The sequence below is a fragment of the Pempheris klunzingeri genome, chromosome 21 (genome assembly GCF_042242105.1).
Source record: "Pempheris klunzingeri isolate RE-2024b chromosome 21, fPemKlu1.hap1, whole genome shotgun sequence".
Lineage (NCBI taxonomy): Eukaryota > Metazoa > Chordata > Actinopteri > Acropomatiformes > Pempheridae > Pempheris > Pempheris klunzingeri.
Genome location: NC_092032.1, coordinates 20,897,388 through 20,915,241, shown reverse-complemented (window position 1 = coordinate 20,915,241; position 17,854 = coordinate 20,897,388). Strand labels below are relative to the sequence as shown.

The following is a 17,854-nucleotide window of genomic DNA, read 5'->3' as shown; positions in this document are numbered from 1 at the left end:
TCCTCCTCTATCCAACACAAATCTTCATCCTCCTCCTCCTCCTCCTCCTCTTCTCTTCCAGGCGCCAACCCTTCACCCAATAAGGGCTCCCTGGTGGCGGTGGCCTTCGGCGCCCGCAGTGGGGGTCCGTGGCTTGGTCACATCCTGGAGATGCAGGGTCAGTCGGTGTTGGTGGGCATCACGCCAGCCGCCAACGCCATCGTGGGGAAGTTTCGTACGTACGTGGCCATCGCGGCGGGCGGCGGCATGCAGCGCACCAGGAGGGACGCCACCACTGACATGTACCTGCTGTTCAACGCCTGGTGTCCAAGTACGAACCGAGTTTTTGGGTTTCGTGCACGTGTTTTCATACTGACCTTTTACTGCTGAACGAGAGGAGTAAATCAAACTACTGCGCTAATGCTAGTAGATTAATTTATTCTAAAATGTTCGACTTTTATCTTGAAATGTCAAATATCTTCCTCCTGTCATTTGGCTGTGTTTCTGTGTTTGTGTATTTGTTTAGATTCTGTGTATTTTGGTTGTGTTCCTGTATTTTGTCGTCTGTTTTCACTGTCTGTGTCTTTCTTTGCAGACGATGCTGCGTTTTATCCAGATGCAGCCGGACGGATGGAGTACGTCCTGAACGACCTCGGCGTGATCTTCCAGGGTTCAGCCAAGGCCATGTCACAACGCAACTGGATATTCGGACAGGTGCACACAAATACACAAGTACACAAATACTCTGACACACTTCATAACAAATGACGAACGATGGAGTTAAAGCGCCGTCTCCCTGCAGTTTGAGCGCGGCATTTTGGACGCCTGCATTTACATCCTGGATTCGTCTCGGATGCCGATCTACAACCGAGGCGACGTCATTAAAATGGTCAGGAAAGCGTCTGCCATGGTGAGAAGACTGATTCACCTGTTTGACTTTAAATCAGAGTCCAATCAGCCGTATTGATGAGTTAATGTGTCTATACAGAGCTGGTTAGTCACATGACACAGAGGTTAATGCAGCACCACCAGCAGGTCAAACTTTACAGAAGTCCTGACACGATTACCCTAAATGAGGGTTGCTAACCTTTGACCTCCCTCAGATGAACTCTCAGGATGATAACGGTGTGTGTGTTGGGAACTGGAGTGATGACTATTCCATGGGCAAGCCCCCGACATCTTGGACGGGCAGCGTCAAGATCCTGCAGCAATACGCCAACACCGGGGTTCCTGTCTGTTTCGCCCAGTGCTGGGTGTTTGCTGGAGTCCTGAACACCTGTAAGAGCACGAACTTTTGTGTTACTCTTTTAAAAAGCTGGTATCATGTCCAGACTTTCAAATGGATCAACGGGCTGACTGGGTGCGGACCCAAGGGCTGTTTTTGCAACGACAAAGAGACACAGAACGACCATAAAGAGATGCAAAATGATCACTAAGAGAAGAAAAACAACCACAAACACGCACAAATCGGCCATAAAGAAATGCAAAATGACCACAAAGACACACAAAATGACTAAAAAGAAACAAATCATATGTTTAAAACCTTAATTTGAAAAGAATATAAATGTAGTGGAGCTGAAAAGAAAAACATTTTCTTGTACAAAAAAAAATCCAGTATCTCAAGACTGTAATTGTCATGTTAGTCACGACTTTTTTGGAAATTACATGAAATATTCGATGTTAGTAATGTGGCGTTTAAATATTTTATGTCCCGGCAGTCCTGCGCTGCCTCGGCATCCCAGCGAGGGTCATCACCAACTTCAATTCAGCCCACGACAACACGGGCAACCTGAAGACCGAGCTCATCTTCAAGCCCGACGGCACGCCGGACCGACGCAACACCCGGGACTCCATCTGGTTGGTTGACACTCCTTTCAGCCATGTCATTCTTTTCAGATTTAAGCTAGCTAGCAAGTAATTCCTGCTGTTTAACATCCACACAGTTGATTGAACTTTATTTCAACAATAAAATATTGAGCCTTAGGGATGTATGATTTTCATAAAAATGGCATTTTAAATTCTGTGTCTTACTGAACTTGAACATGCACCAGATCTGATTTGAAGCTAGCTAGTGGTGAAATAGCCAGCTAGCTGCTAGCTATTTTATAACAACTGAAAGGTTCCCTCTAAAAGTTACACATTATTTTTTTATACTACATACATAAAGCTATAGTTACACTCTATGATGGACAGCAAATGTAACTGGTAACTTACATTTTATATTCATTACAAATACTGCAAAATAAAAACAGAACAATTATTTAGTATAAAGTAGCAGTATCTCAGATTTGCACTTCAGTAAATGTGCATCACTGCGTCTTAAAAAAATTAAGGTATTACCACTTATTTCACAGACGGTTTTATTGACTAAATGTATGTGCAGGTGCAAAAAAAGTGTGCTAAAAGTGTTTTCGGACTCTCCGTAGGAACTACCATTGCTGGAATGAGGTGTTCATTGTGCGTCCCGACCTGCCGCCAGGCCTCGGAGGGTGGCAAGTGGTGGACGCCACCCCCCAGGAGACCAGCGATGGTACGGCCCGCTCTCATACTTAAAATGACAGCAGTTACCAAGGCGACCTCTAGCGGTTGTAGTAGTTATGGTGGGAGCAAAGGAGGAAGTCAGGTGATGGGAGGAGGTCGGGGTGGATGAACCGGGAGGCCGCTGAAGCCAGAAGTCGATGCTGATCTCTGTAAGGGTTAACGGGCAGCGAGCGGCGGCCAATACTGCAAACAAACCCCAACAGGGTGACGTGTGTTCGGATCCTGTGAGGTAAAACTGCTGCTTTTGTCAATGGAGTCTGGTGGCTGTGGAGAGAGCGATGTGACGGCTACCTTATGGCAGAATCATCCTACATCATCCCAGATCATCATTTCTACCAGAGAAATCAATACTTTGACGTCATGTATTGATTTAGAAATGATTTTATTGCTTCCACTGTCAGAACTCACTTCTGTAACTGACTTATTCACCTAAAACACGACCTTTTCCTAAACGTAACCAGCCTGCAGCTGTCTCACACCGAAAGATGAACCAGCTGAAAGACAGACAGACAGGTGGACATACAGGTGGACAGGCTGACAGACAGGTAGATAGACAGGTGGACAGACGTGTGGACAGACAGACAGATAGACAGGTGGGCAGGCTGACAGAAAGGTGGATAGACAGGTGGACAGGCTGACAGACAGGTAGATAGACAGGTCGACATACGTGTGGACAGACAGACAGACAGGAGGGCATACAGGTAGACAGACGTGTGGACAGACAGACAGGTGGACAGACAGACAGATAGACAGGTTGACATACAGGTGGACAGGTTGACAGAAAGGTGGATAGACAGGTGGACAGGTAGACAGACAGACAGACAGACATGCAGACGGGTGGACAGGTAGACAGACAGATGCACAGACAGACAAGAGTACATGTGGACTGGTGGACAGACGTACCGACAGACAGGTGGACAGACAGACAGACAGGTGTACATTCAGACAGACAGGTGTACAGACAGTCAGACAAGGGGACAGACAGACAGACAGACAGACATGTGTACATTCAGACAGACAGTTGAACAGACAGACAGGTGGACAGGTGTACATTCAGACAGACAGACAGGTGCACAGGTAAACCCGTCTCTGTGTCTGGTCTCCAGGACTTTATCGCTGTGGCCCGTCGCCCGTCTCCGCCATCAGGAGCGGCGTGCTCTGTCACCCGTATGACTGTGGATTCGTCTTCGCTGAGGTCAGTTACCAAAATAAAAGTCCTGATTGTGCAGAATGGCCCATTTCAAAATAAAATATCTGTTACATTATTAGATTATAATTATTAATGTTCATCACTTTAAAGTAGCAGCTGCTAAACGTGGAAGTAATTCTGTAAAAAGTCATTTGCAGACTATCGTGGAAATGATGTCCTGAAGGAGAACAAAAGCTCGGAAACTAATAGAAATACCTTTAATTAGTTCAGTTAGTATTATTAATACTCTGCAATTCCATACTGCAATGAAAAATGTTCTTTTCCTTATTGATTTTTACTGTTTTTATTTTCGTTTTGTCAGTTTTTCATTCATTAGCTACAGAACTTAGCTAACAAACAATTAAAACAAAACAGATTAAGAGGTTAAGTGGAAGAAAAGTAAATCAAATGTCTTTATCTTCACATTATTATCCTGTAAGAATAAAAACATAGTTCAAATGTTCATTTTGAACATTTTATCATCATTTCATGTTGGGTTTTTTTCTTAAATTTGTCCTAATGACAGTTTTTCCCGTCCCTGCAGGTGAACAGCGACGTGATCTATTGCAAGCGGGATCGCTACGGGACTCTGTCTCCGTTCAGGGTGGATAAAACTTACGTCGGAGAGATCATCTGCACCAAAGCTATTGGCAGCCCGGCGCCTGAGTTCGTCACACAAAACTACAAACCCAGAGAGGGTAACACACACGCATGCAGCCACAGCTTCCTACTGACTCATTATTTTTAGCGCCAGAAGAACTCGTGAAGATCTGCAAACACGTCAGAGTCGGTGAAAAATGTGATATTTTATGGGTGTTTCTTATAGAAGTGGAGTTCAACAGTTACTGAAGAGTCTAAAAGTGACTATTTTATTATAGTATATCATATAATATATATTTTATTCAGAAATATGAATTTAAACAGCCAAACTTCAACAACTTTTCTTTATGCATGACTACAGTTAGCATGTGAACAATAAAGGATCCCTACAGAGAGAGACCTGGAAGATCCTTTTGGTTTAACCACAAACAGCACACACACCAGACTACATTCACTAAAACAGGGATTTTACATGAAAGTCGTTGGTCAACTGCTGCTTCGATCAATTAGTTTGTTTGTGTTACTGAGTGACTTCGGTGTTTTAAAGGGTTAGTTCAGGAACAACGCAAAATTTGCTTAACATACAATAATACAAACACACTGACTGATGGAGGCAGCAGCAGAGCAGCAGCTCCTGTGTCCTGTTCTCTAAAATCCCTGTTTTAGTGAATGTAGTCTGGTGTGTGTGCTGTTTGTGGTTAAACCAAAAGGATCTTCCAGGTCTCTCTCTGTAGGGATCCTTTCCATGATGCTGTCACACACTTAAAACCGTCTGCCGGTTTTAGTCTGACCTGGTTTCTGACTCCAGGTAGCGCAGAGGACAGGGCTACTATGGCCCAGGCGGAGAAATACGGCTGTGAGAGGGATCACTCCGAGCTGCACGACAGCGAGCTGTCTGTCACCATCCACACCCCAAAGGTAGCACACCTGCCCACTCACCTGTCTGTCAGTAGCTCCCTCCGCCTGTCCACTCATCCGGCCGTCTCTTCAGGTCCGCCTCAGTGATGACGTCAACCTGGCCGTGGATTTCTCCAACCAGTCTGATGCCCCCAAAACGGTCAAAGCTCACCTGGCCGGGTCTGTCATCTTCTACACCGGTGTCACAGCCAATCACTTCAAGGATGAGGACTTCAACGTCACCGTGCCGGCCAGTCACAGTGAGCTACCTCAGGGGGAAAGTCTGTGTGTGTTTCAGAGGTAGAACTGTTAAAACGAAACAAAAACACTGTGTGTTTCAGCGGAGCGTGTGATGCTGAAGATCAAAGCTCAGGAGTACATGCCTCACCTGGGCTCCCAGCTCACCCTGCACTTCATCGTGACCGGACAGGCCGAGGAACAGTCAGTGACCGCCATCGAGGTGATCGACCTGGAGACACCAACGCTCACCATGACGGTAAAACACACACACACACACACACGTCTTACCCAGATATTTACAACCAAACCTCATTTAATTTGACAGGAAATCTAATATATTTGATTATTCCACATGTTTGAAGCTGTGGAAACTATTTTAAAATTACACTTGTACTGCTGGAGGGAGCAGAAAAGCAGATGTACGCCTCCTAAAAGCGTTTATATCGCTTACGTCCCAGCAACCAGACTCCATTCACAAAAAGGCTAATTTTACCTCACAGAACACAGGAGTTGCTGATCTATGCTATGACTCTGGTGGATTAAAGGGCTAGTTTAGAGATGATCTGACCCCTTTTTAAATACGTAAGTCACACAATAACACAAACACACTAACTGATCGAGGCAGCGACAGACCAGCGACCCCTGTATTCTGCAAGTTAAAATGGGTCTTTTTGTCAATGGAGTCTGGTGGCTTTGAAGAGACTAACTGCTGTTATTTTATCAGGCTCAGAGTGTTATTCTAAGTGTGTGACAGCATCATGGAAAGGATCCCTACAGAGAGAGACCTGGAAGATCCTTTTGGTTTAACCACAAACAGCACACACACCAGACTACATTCACTAAAACAGGGATTTTACATGAGAAGTTACTGGCCTACCGCTGCCATGATCGGTTAGCTTGATTATGTTATTGTGTGACTTTGGCGTTTTAAAGGGTTTATTTCAGGTAAAACACAACATTTGTTTAACACACAATAACACCAATAAGCTAACCAACCAAAATGGGTGCTAAAAGAAAAGTGTGTCTGCCTCCTAGTGGTCTAAAAGCATAAAAACTCGTAAAAAAATACGTTTTACTGTCACTTTTAAAACCTACTTTTACTATTTAGCAATAATTATGTTTAATACAAGTCTGAAAAATAATATTTCGCTCATTGCAGCTGCAGTGAAATGTGCTTTAGAGACAGACTGTAATAAGCATGTGTGCTTCTTCTTCTGTGTTTTGCAGGTGAGCGGCCTGCCTCAGGTGCAGCAGGAGATGTTTGTGACTGTTTCCTTCACCAACCCCTTCAACTTCCCCCTGCACAACGTCGAACTGGCCATGGAGGGCGCTGGACTCATGAACTGCAGGACCCGCTTCTACAGGTACGCACGCCTCTGATCGTCACTCGGCGGCAGGTGTTACTCCAGGTGTGAATCGTGTTCATCCGTGTGTGTGTTTCAGTGTCATTGAGTCTCTGGCTACGGTGTCCTGGAAGGAGTCGCTCATCCCTCGGCTGGAGGGACATCGCTGCATCGTGGCGGTGTTGGACTCCTCCGACCTCCGTCAGGTAACCTCCACAACATCCTCTGTTTTAGCTCCACATCTGGTCTTTTAAAGGACGAGTCCACATATTTCTGTCATTCAGACCACATAAAACTCCACAGAACATAAGTTTGGTTCAGACATTCATCAACTTTGGCAAAATGTTCCACATATTTTCCACATGAAGAAGACAGCAAGGACATCTTCAGTATTTTTAAACCTGAGTCCTCTCTGTGCAATTGCTCGTGTGGCTAAAAGTGTTGGAATTGGTCCAGCAGATCACCTCGTGTCTGACAGCATTATGGAAAGGATCCCTACAGAGAGAGACCTGGAAGATCCTTTTGGTTTAACCACACACAGCCGTTATATCGCTCTCTGCACACACACCAGACTCCATTCATAAAAACAGGGATTTTAGAGAAGAGGACACAGGAGCTGCTGATCTACTGCTGCCTCCATCAGTCAGTTTGTTTGTGTTATTGTATGTTAAGCAAATTTTACGTTGTTCCTGAACTAACCCTTTAAAACATCGAAGTCACTCAGTAACACAAACAAACTAATTGATTGAAGCAGCAGTTGACCAACAACTTTCATGTAAAATCAGTGTTTTTGTGAATGTAGTCTGGTGTGTGTGCAGAGAGCGATATAACAGCTGTTTGTGGTTAAACCAAAAGGATCTTCCAGGTCTCTCTCTGTAGGGATCCTTTATTGTTCACATGCTAACTGTAGTCATGCATAATCTGTCTAAATATAGCAGCTAGTTTTAGCATGCTAACGTCTATATGTTGTCTATAGCTTTCTTTGAGTGTACGTAGCACGTTAGCATTCAGGTCACATTACAGCTAAATCTGACACAGTTACAACTTTTTTTACAACAACCTTTTAAATTAACTCGTTTTTTCAGGTGCGGGGATCTGTTGATGTCGTCATCTCCAAGGCCTGAGTTAATTGGTTTGCAGAGCTGTGGCCCCGCCCCCCTCTCAATTTCCACCAATCACAGCAGCTTCAAACTGAGCGGGCAGGAGCGAACAAACCGCACGAATTACTTCTGTCATGATTTGTTTTCTTTTTTAATTTCATTCACACAAATGCAGGAAAATCAGTTTTAATAATTAATAATAATAATTGTTAATTTGTTCCACATGAACGGGAGGTTTAAATACGAGGACTCTCAGGGGGTCAAAGGTCACGGTGGCCTTAAATCACATGAAACGGGAGTGACCATATTGACAAAAGTAAAAATCAAGGTAATGTATTCAAATGTAAGAAATTGGAGGATTTTTCTAATTGATATGGTGATTTGCAGCCAGTAAAATCCATATCTGATATTCATGTAATCATCAATAAAAGCACACATTCATATAAAAGAGCAAACAAGAAACATAAACAACATAAAAAAACAGTAATAATCAAACATTTGGTGACGGTGGAAACACACTTGTGGCATGTTTACACTCACAAGGAGTTAAATCCAGTTTAAACTCTGACACCCAAATGTCACAGGGGGGCGTCCACACACTTTTGGCCAGATGGTGCACAGCCGAAACGAGGCTGCGCCCTAAAATATAAATCAGCTACAGTATAATAATGATAATAGTTAAACTGCAGTACTTTTATTTAATGGAAACAACTAAATCCATTATTTTCTGAATGGAGTTTGGTGTTTTCAGGCGATTTTCTCAGATAGTTTCACCCTCAGACGGCCACTTTAAAGTAAATTATAAAGAAAATTCAGCGTTTTCGTGATTAAACTCAAGTCAAAGATGTCAGTCAGCTCCTCCACCGCTCTGACAGAATGAGTCGATGTTAACGAAATATTGATCACAGCGCCTGTTGATCAATAACCTCCAAGCTGTCAGACTCCCTCCCACAAAATCTGTTTTATCATTTTAATTCATTTTAATCTCTTTTTGGATGAAAACAAGTGTAACCGTGATCTGTTTTTCTTTGCATTGTGCCTTTAATTCCTTAATACTAACAATAAAAGCAGATTGAAAGCCACTGAAGGTGTCGTTATTGATTACTGATGATCAAATCCATCATAATCACTGAAGAATAAACAGTATAATCCTGTAAATTCTCTATTTTAATCATTTAAAATGTCTTACAGCATTACGTCAGTAGAAGTACTTCTATCTAAAAGTACTACATTGCAAGTAAAAATACAGAAGTACTCACTAAAGAAATGAATAAAACAAAGTATAAGTACAATAAAACAAAGTAGAAGTACTTTAGTCTAAAAGTACTGCATTCTGAAATGAGTCATTCTTTATTACGCCTACTTTTACTTTTGGTATTTAAAGTACATTTTAATGCTAGTACTTCTTCTACTACTAGTGCTAGTACTAGTACTCACATCCTTCAGTAAGAGTAGAAGTACCAGAGCCTAAAAGTACCACAAGTAGAAGTACAGACAAAGTAACCAAACATACAAGGTGGAGGTACTTTAGTCTAAAAATACTACATTATTAGGTATTAACCATTCTGCGTGATGAGTACTTTTACTTTTAGGACTTTAAGTACATTTTGATGCGATTACTTGTATTTCTACTCTGTAGTAGTAATAGAAGAAGTACTCAGATCCTCAGAAGTAAAAGTGGAAGTACTTTAGTTTAAAAATGCTCTAAAATACAAGTTAAAGTACAGAAGAACTAACAACATGTACTCAAAGTACTTTAGTATATTTACTTCTGTTTCCACACTGTGAGAGAATCCTTTACTTAAAGTTAAAGTAGAAGTACTTTAGTCTAAAAGTACATTTTATATTATATTATAATTATTGATTGTTCATCTATAAATACAGTTTGATATCAAAGTGTAATATTAATCAGAGTTTATCTGCAGTGACCACCAGAGGGCGCCGCCAGCCTGTTTCTACCACAGTCTTCTTCTTCTCTTCTCCTTTTTCTTTCCCCTCATCTTCTTCTCCTCCTTCTTCAGCTGCCTTTTCAACTTCTTTCCCCTACTTCTTCTTCATGTTCTTCCTCGCCCTCCTCTTCTTCCTCCTCTTTGTTTTTTCTTTCTTCCCTCCTCCCTTCCTCTTCTTCTCCCTCTTCCCTCTTTCTTCTTCTTCTTACTCTCCCTCCTCTTCTTTGTTTTCTCTTTCTTCTCCTCTCATCCTCCTTCCCCTTCTCCCCCTTCATCTTCCTTTTCCTCCTCTTCTTCATTTTCTATTCCTTCCTCTTCTTTCTCTTCTTCATCTTTGTTTTCTCTTTCTAGTCATCCTCCTCCCTCTTCTACTTCTTCACCTTCTGTTTCTCCTTCTTCTTGTTCTTCCTCTCCCTCCTCTTCTTCTTCATCTTTGTTTTCTCCTCCTCCTCTTCCTCCTCCTTCTTCTTCTTCTTATTTTGACAGCTGAACTTTTGTTTTCACAATAAAGCTACCAGCTAGTTGAAGGTCAGAGGTCACAGTAACCTGACGGTAACTTTATTTTGAAAAATAACTGTGCTTTTCACAATAAAGTTACCAGACAGTCAAAGAGAAAGTGCGTGTGTGTGTGTGTATTTTGCAGGTGTCGACACTACCATCCCCCAGCCCAGACACCAACAGGTGAGTCGTCGTTATGGTAACTGTATCTGTGGTATCAGCATCACAAAACTGGTCTGTCCAGATACCACACCAGCCTCACACACACACACACACACACTCCTGTCGGCTGCTTTAATCTACAGCAATGCATCATGGGACATGAGATCATCATGTATGTGAAAACCACGTATCTCCATGAAGACAAACGGCCTGTTTTCAGCTTGGTGACGATGAGTTTTCCAGCTGATCTGAGACGGTTTGAAACAGTTTATTTAGCTGAAAGAGGAGGAGGAGGAGGAGGAGGAGGACATGAAGGAACTCTTCATCCTCCAGTTTATCACAAACACTCGCATCAACACATATGGAGACACGTGGTTTTCAGCGGACAGGACGGTGGTGACGAGCTGTAATCTGTAACTGAACCAAATAAAGTAGCAGTAGAAGAAGAAAGCTCAGGTTAAAATGACATGGACCGACGTTTTGAGGCCTCAAGTTTAGCAGTTTGGTGTCGCCATCTTGCTTTTTGGAGCCAGAAGTGACCATATTTGGACAAGAAGGTGGAGCTAGCGAGCTAGCTCGGTTAGCATGGTGCACTCATAATAGAGAATAGTGGGACTAACGGGATTGTTTTTAGGAAAATATATGTATGATATAACGGCTGTGTGTGGTTAAACCAAAAGGATCTTCCAGGTCTCTCTCACACCAGACTCCATTGAGAAAATCAGTAATTTAACCTCGCAGAACACAGGAATCACAAGTTTACTGCTGCCTCAATCAGTTTGTGTTATTGTGTGTTCTACAAATATTGTGTTGCACCTTAACCAACTCTTTAAGACACCAAAGTCACACAATAACTCAAACAAGCTAACTGATTAGCAGCAGTGGACCAGCAACTCATGTATTCTGTGAGCTGAAATGACTGTTTTTGTGAATGGAGTCTGGTGTCCTTGGAGAGAGTGATATAACGGCTGTGGACCTGGCCACCATGTCGGCACCCCACTGGCTTGTTGACTGACGTTCTGAAGCCTCAAGTTTGGCATTTTGGTGTCACCTATCTAGTTTGTCTAGCAAGGTGAGATCATAATGGAGAATAATGAAGTGCCAACCCTTCTGGTGTGCCCCGTGGGAGCCTGTCAGCCTGATGAAGGGATGGGGCAGGTCACATGATCAACACACCCCTGAGTGTGACATCACAGGTGAGGCAAAATCTAAACACAATGTTTTCATTTATTTATGTTGAAAATGTATTTTAAATAATATGTTCCCTTTAATTGAGTCACAATAATTACTACTTTCTGACTTGCAAATGACTTTCACTCTTAAATAATTGACTGGATGTTTAAAAATAACATTTGGAAGATCTAGAAGAGCCACACGATTAAATTATTTCATCTCCATTTAAGTTAGTGGCTAACAGGAAGTTAGCAGGCGGCTAACAGGAAGTTAGCAGGGGGCTAACAGGAAGTTAGCTGGCTCAGCAGGCCTGAGGCGCTGGTGCTCCATGCTCCATGGGCCCAACAACGACTAAGATCCCAGATAAGCCAAACTTTTGTGGCTCCACTGAGCAGCAGGAATGAACGGAGCCTCCAACGCTGCATCCACGTCTGTTTCTACATCCGTGCCTCCATCCCATGTGCCACGAGCACAGAAAACTACAAAAATGTCCGACAAAGTGTCGCCTCATGCTTCCTCTCCGACTGTCAGTCATTTCTCCAGAGCAGAGGACAGAAAACATCCTTAATAGCCCTTAAAAAAAGGTACACATTTCAGATTTAATGCATTTATTTTTACTTTTGCAGCTGAAGTGTTTATGAGGGGGAACACGAGGCTGCGTTTCAGTCTGAGCTGCACTCGGCCTGCGTGCTCCAGAGTCTCTGAGCGGCTGAGCGGGCAGGCCTCAGGCTGCAAGGCAAACAACTGTTACCTACAAATCATCCGTCACTATTGGAAACCGGTTTTTCTCCCCCTCCTCCCTCCCTCCCTCCCTCCTCGGCCACAGAGCTCACGCCTGAGCTGCAGCTTTTTAAAACACCTCCCGTGCTGCTGAGGAAGAAAACAGAGCCGAGGAAGAAGAAGAGGAGGAGGAGGAGGAGGAGGAGGAGGAGGAGGAGGAGGGGTGTGCACATGTGTTTTTGAAGCTGGTTGGGAAACAGTGAGACGGAGCAGCGTGTGCTTGTCATCCCCCCACACTGCCGACAGGTGTTGGCTTCATGTGACTGCCTGCCTGCCTGCCTGTCCGGACAACGCTCCAATGAAGGAGGAGGAGGAAGAGGAGGAGGAGGAGGAGGAGGAGGAGGAGGAGGAGGAGGAGGAGTGTGTAAAGTTTCATCAACAACAACTGTGTCAACTCGTAGTCGCTCTGCGTTGGGAAACCCTCCTGCACAGATCTCCTTGCTCCGGCTGCTGGGGAGTTTGGGGATGCCTCTCCTCCTCCTCCTCCTCCTCCTCCTCCCCCTCCTCCTCCTCCTCCGCTGGATGAATGGATGAATCCACCCTTTTGTTAGCGATGGGTCGTTCCTCGGCAACGGCTCCATGGTTACAGTCCAATAAATAACATCACACTCTCTCTGCTGCGTCTCTGGTTTTCAGGCCGGGGATGCAAAAGGAGGCGAAAAGTTTTTTTTCTTTCTCATCTGATGATGAATTTTTTTTAAAATCAAAAACATAAAAAACCAACGTTTCTGTGCAAAACTGTGGAAAGAAGTGAATTATAATTTAGAGTTATTTGGAGGAAAGTTGCCAAAGCTGCTCTAACTTACCACGAAACAATACAGTAAATAAAAAAAGACACATCTGTCGTCTTTTATCGGTTTGTTGTTTAAAACTGAGAACTGATTTTAGGTTAACACCAGTTTGTTACAACAAATGCTGCTTTTATCCTGTTTTATTTCACACATGATAGAAATATCAGCCAAACCACATTAAACACATTGACCGTGCACTTGATGGTGGTGCTGTAGAGCAAAGTTATAAAAGCTATCACAGTTCATCCTGAGGGGACCACGAACGAGCGAACGTCTGAACCAAACTCCATGATAAAAAACACAATTTATAAGAACGGCACAGCGGATGAAACGTTTCAGTCACAAATAAGTAAAAGTTGTTAATGATGGGCAGTGTGTGTGTGTGTGTGTGTGTGTGTGTGTGTGTGTGTGTGTGTGTGTGTGTGTGTGTGTGTGTGTGTGTTGGGGATGGGCTCTTTGTATCTCAGTGGATTCATTTGAATTGAAAAGTGGCCAGTTGAGGTGAAAAGCAGTGATTGGATTAGTGATGTAATGCTGTTAGCTGCTTTTCTAGCCGCAGCATGTGTGTGTGTGTGTGTGTGTGTGTGTGTGTGTGTGTGTGTGTGCTAAAATGGAGGCTCCTGCAGTCTGTTACAGCTGAGCTCCGGCGCCTGTATTTCATATGTCAACAGTACACAGCGACCTGTTTCTGCTCTGCTTCTCTATCAGATTCTTCCAAGGACGTCGCTTTGTGGTCCGGACGTCAGCGCTCAGAGGAAAAAACAAAAAACAAAAAACGTCTTCAACATATGAGATTTTACGTGACATACCGGGGGCATCAGTGTGACGTCAGAGTAGATAGCTAAGGCGGGAAAAAAAGGTGTAAAGGAGCACGAAAAGGGCCTAGAGAGGTGAAATCCGGCCCTTCATGGTGGACCACCTTGGGATCTTATTTCAGGAAAATATCTGAACGAATAAAGTTTCACATTTGAATTGTGCCGTGAATCACACACACGATGTTTGTCAGTTTGAAAGATCATTTTGTAAGACATGAAAGTTTGTCGTACAACTGGACGCACTCAAACGAAGCTAGCCAGCGTGCTAATTTGTGCGCTAAACCTCACTAGATAACAGATACATTAGCAAATGTTAGCATGCTAAGGCGCTAAACTAAGATGGTGAACGCGGTCTCACCAAACAGCGTACGGATAACAACGCTAGCGTCTTGACTAACTTTTGTCACAACGTATTTTATGCTTTTCACGTGTCATTTCGCACATTTAGCCTCAACTGACACATTACACGCAAATGCCATAAAAACGCTAGAAAGGAAAAAAGATGAACGTAGCGACAAACAGTCCTCGTAAGGAGGTCAAACTCACTCAGTTAACTCAGGAGACCGCGATTAGTTTCCTGTGAGAAACCAAAAGTCTGTGTTGAGTTGTTTTAAGTGCCGTGATTTACTTTTCTTTGATAATTAGCGTACATATTTCAACCCAAACCAGCATCTTTTCCTAAACTTAACCAAATAGTTTTTATTTTGTAGTTGTGGTGCAAAACGGAACAAAATTGCAACCAATTTTGAAAGTGCAACCGAACGTTATGATCGCTAACTTAGCCACAGATTGATAAATTAAAGGTGAAATCCTTAAAATTAGCGTGTCGGTTAAACATTAGCATGTTTATAGGATTGTTAGCATGCCGTTTTGGTGTCGTGTTCATCGTGTTGTTGTTGTTTATATTCCCAACGGCCACACATTTCCTGCATTATCGTTATGTTATCTGCTTGCTAGCTAGCTTTACCCGCCAACAGTGAGAAGTGCTTTGGCGTCCATGTTGTTTAGCAGCGTTGCCAAGCAGTTACCACAAAATAACCGCTAACATGACGTGCACACGACTGCCAGCGTCCTAACCACGAACTCAAGAGTCACATTTGACTGAAGGCGCCGTTAGCATTTAGCTAAAAAAACATACATGTTTATTAGCAAGCTTTAGGGGTGTGTTTTTGGACTTTTAGCCGAACCAGGCTAGCTGTTTCCCCCTGCCCCCAGTCTTTATGCTAAGCTAAGCTAAGCTGAGCACATCCAGCTACAGCTTTAACAAACAAACATGAGACCCATCCTCTCGTCTATCTCACTGCAGTGGGGGAAGAGAACAAGTGTGTTCCCCTGCATGTAGCGCTAATCAAGCTAAGCTAGCTGTGAAATGTGAGGGGCCTCCCAGACCAAACTCCATTCACTTTTCAGAGTAATTTAGCCTCTAACCAGAGTCCTGGTTACACCCAGCCCTCCTTCCTCCCTCCCTCCTCTTCATCAGCAACAGGCCGAACCAGCCCGACGCAGACAGAGACGCTCTTCCTGCTCTGCTGCAGCCGCCTGCAGGGGAGGAGGAGGAGGAGGAGGAGGAGGAAGAGGGGTGCGATGGGAGGAGAGAGGCCTGTGTGCTCCTCTCTCCAGCAGGGGATGATGGGAGGAGGAGGAGGAGGGGTCTGTATCTGGAGATGAAGGGCTGGCAGGAATGTGGGAGAGAAACACGACATGCGGCGAGAGACGAGTCGAGCTGCTCGCGCTAAATTTAACAATGAAAGTTTAAATTTAGTTTCACTGAGGGGAGTTCAGTCCGACCTGGGAGGGGAGGGGAGGGGAGGAGGGGAGGGACGAAGCTGCTGCTGCTGCTGGAGGAGTTATTTACACACAAACACACACACCTAACACACACACACTGTCAGAAACACACACACACACATCCTCATCATCCTCATCATCAGAGTTATTCAGACGATGTTGAGTCTTAAATTACTTCCAACTTGAAATAATGTAAATGTAGGCAAGGTTTAAGGTGGAATTACTTCATTTTTTACTTTACTTTAGAGGTTTAAGGTGGAATTACTTCATTTTTTACTTTACTTTAGAGGTTTAAGGTGGAATTAGTTAACTTTGAGATTACTTTTAAGGTTTTAAGATTTAATTACTTCACTTTTTTTATTTTACTTTTAAGGTTTAAAGTGGAATTACTTCATTTACTTTATTCTTAAACTTGAAATAAGATTTTAAGATGGAATTACTTTGTTTTTGCCCTCACTTATAAGGTTTTGAGGTAGAATTACTTAATTTCTTACTTTTCTTTTAAGGTTTTAATGATGGAATTACTTTATTTTGAGTGTATTCAGTGCACATTCAGACAGGAACAAACAGGAACAACATTATTCTGAAGGCATTGCTTTTAATAAAACTGGAGTTTCTGGAGTTTTTAGGTCACAGATGTGTTTTTAGAAACATGATTCTTTGATAAAAACATTGATTCTTCTTCTGCACTTTTGCCTTGATTGTAATTAACTTTAAAACCTGAATGATCTTTAGGACAAATAAGACTTGACTAACCTTTAAAGTCAGGTTTAACACCCTCCCAAAGGCTGTCCACAGGCATCATCTCCTCCCTCCAAATCTCGCGATATCTCACTCTCTGCCCGCGTCTCCCTCCATCAGTTCTCGCGATATCTGCCGTGGCTGCCTGCACAGGGAAGTTTCTTATCTTTTACCACCTTAAACTCATCGCCAGTGATAAAAACAAACGTTTGCAGCGCATTTTTTCTAGTTTTATGGATAAATCAAACCAAGTGGGAGAAAAGAGAGGGAGCTTAAGTGGAGAACAGCCATGCTGTGGAGATACATTTGCGGATAAATCAACTTTAGGGTGATTTTTGTTAGGTGATAACATGCGTGTAGTGGAGGATTAACACGCGTAAAGTTACACTTTAACTCCTGCAAATGTGCTTTTTAAAGGTTAACACGGAGGGTTTGTTGCGCAAAAGCGCTGATAGTTAATTAAAAGTGGTGACTTTTGCGCTTTTGTGCGGTTTTTTTGGCTTTGAGGTGATTATTTGCTGCCCCGTGATGTGTTCAGGGGCTCGGTACCGGGAGGACAGAGGAAGAAGTAATCCAGTAACGTGTGCGTAAAGGGAGAGATGCTTGGTGGCCACGTCCCCTTGGAGACTGGAGAGACAACACGTGATGAGCTTTACTTATCAGGTTTAGAGGGAGAGAGAGAGGGGGGAGGCAGAGAGAGAGAGAGAGAGGGGGGGGAGGACACAGTCAGGAGTCCGGGGAGGAATTAAAAGAAACTAGAATAAACCAACATTTTCCTCTCGACGACTCCTCTCCTCGCGTTTTTCTATTTTTCTGTCCTCCGGGAGAGGAGGGAGGAAGAGAAGCAGCAGAGGAGGAGGAGGAGGAGGAGGAGGGAGGGGAGGAAGGAGGGAGGGAGGGAGGGAGGGGAGGAGAAGCCGGAGTAAAGTTTGTCCAAGTTTGCACATCCCTTCGGAAACGCCATTTTGATTCCTCTCCTCTCCGGAGCAAGTTTGCAGCCTCTCTCTCTTCTCCCTTCTTTTTTTTTTCTTCATCATCCCCCCTTTTATCATCCACCATCACCGCCGTTCATCATCATCATCATCATCATCATCACCGCCACCCTCATCATCATCATCATCATCATCATCATCATCATCGCCCCCACCAACCACCACCATCATCATCCTCGCCACGATGTCTCGGCGCAAGCAGCCCAACCCCAACAAAGTCAAGCGTAAGTCTGCCTTTTCTACCCTCTCCATCGCTGTTCCGGAGCTTTCTGCCTC

At 43.6% G+C, this 17,854-nt stretch overlaps 2 protein-coding genes across 2 annotated transcripts in view; both read left to right on the top strand.

Annotated features, from left to right (window-relative positions):
- LOC139221453 (coagulation factor XIII A chain-like) overlaps nt 1-8,078 on the top strand; it is a 10,462-nt gene extending 2,384 nt beyond the window's left edge. Inside the window, exons 4-17 of the mRNA XM_070853374.1 lie at nt 62-310; nt 575-693; nt 782-889; nt 1,083-1,257; nt 1,698-1,836; nt 2,406-2,509; nt 3,627-3,715; nt 4,254-4,407; nt 5,118-5,227; nt 5,301-5,466; nt 5,548-5,702; nt 6,674-6,810; nt 6,890-6,995; nt 7,875-8,078. Coding sequence (XP_070709475.1) covers nt 62-310; nt 575-693; nt 782-889; nt 1,083-1,257; nt 1,698-1,836; nt 2,406-2,509; nt 3,627-3,715; nt 4,254-4,407; nt 5,118-5,227; nt 5,301-5,466; nt 5,548-5,702; nt 6,674-6,810; nt 6,890-6,995; nt 7,875-7,913 — 1,850 coding nt within the window. The 3' untranslated portion in view covers nt 7,914-8,078. The remainder of the gene's footprint in view (nt 1-61; nt 311-574; nt 694-781; nt 890-1,082; nt 1,258-1,697; nt 1,837-2,405; nt 2,510-3,626; nt 3,716-4,253; nt 4,408-5,117; nt 5,228-5,300; nt 5,467-5,547; nt 5,703-6,673; nt 6,811-6,889; nt 6,996-7,874) is intronic.
- A 9,557-nt stretch (nt 8,079-17,635) lies between these two features.
- Nucleotides 17,636-17,854, top strand: part of rreb1a (ras responsive element binding protein 1a) — a 69,104-nt gene continuing 68,885 nt past the window's right edge. The window contains exon 1 of the mRNA XM_070852634.1: nt 17,636-17,802. Coding sequence (XP_070708735.1) covers nt 17,763-17,802 — 40 coding nt within the window. The 5' untranslated portion in view covers nt 17,636-17,762. The remainder of the gene's footprint in view (nt 17,803-17,854) is intronic.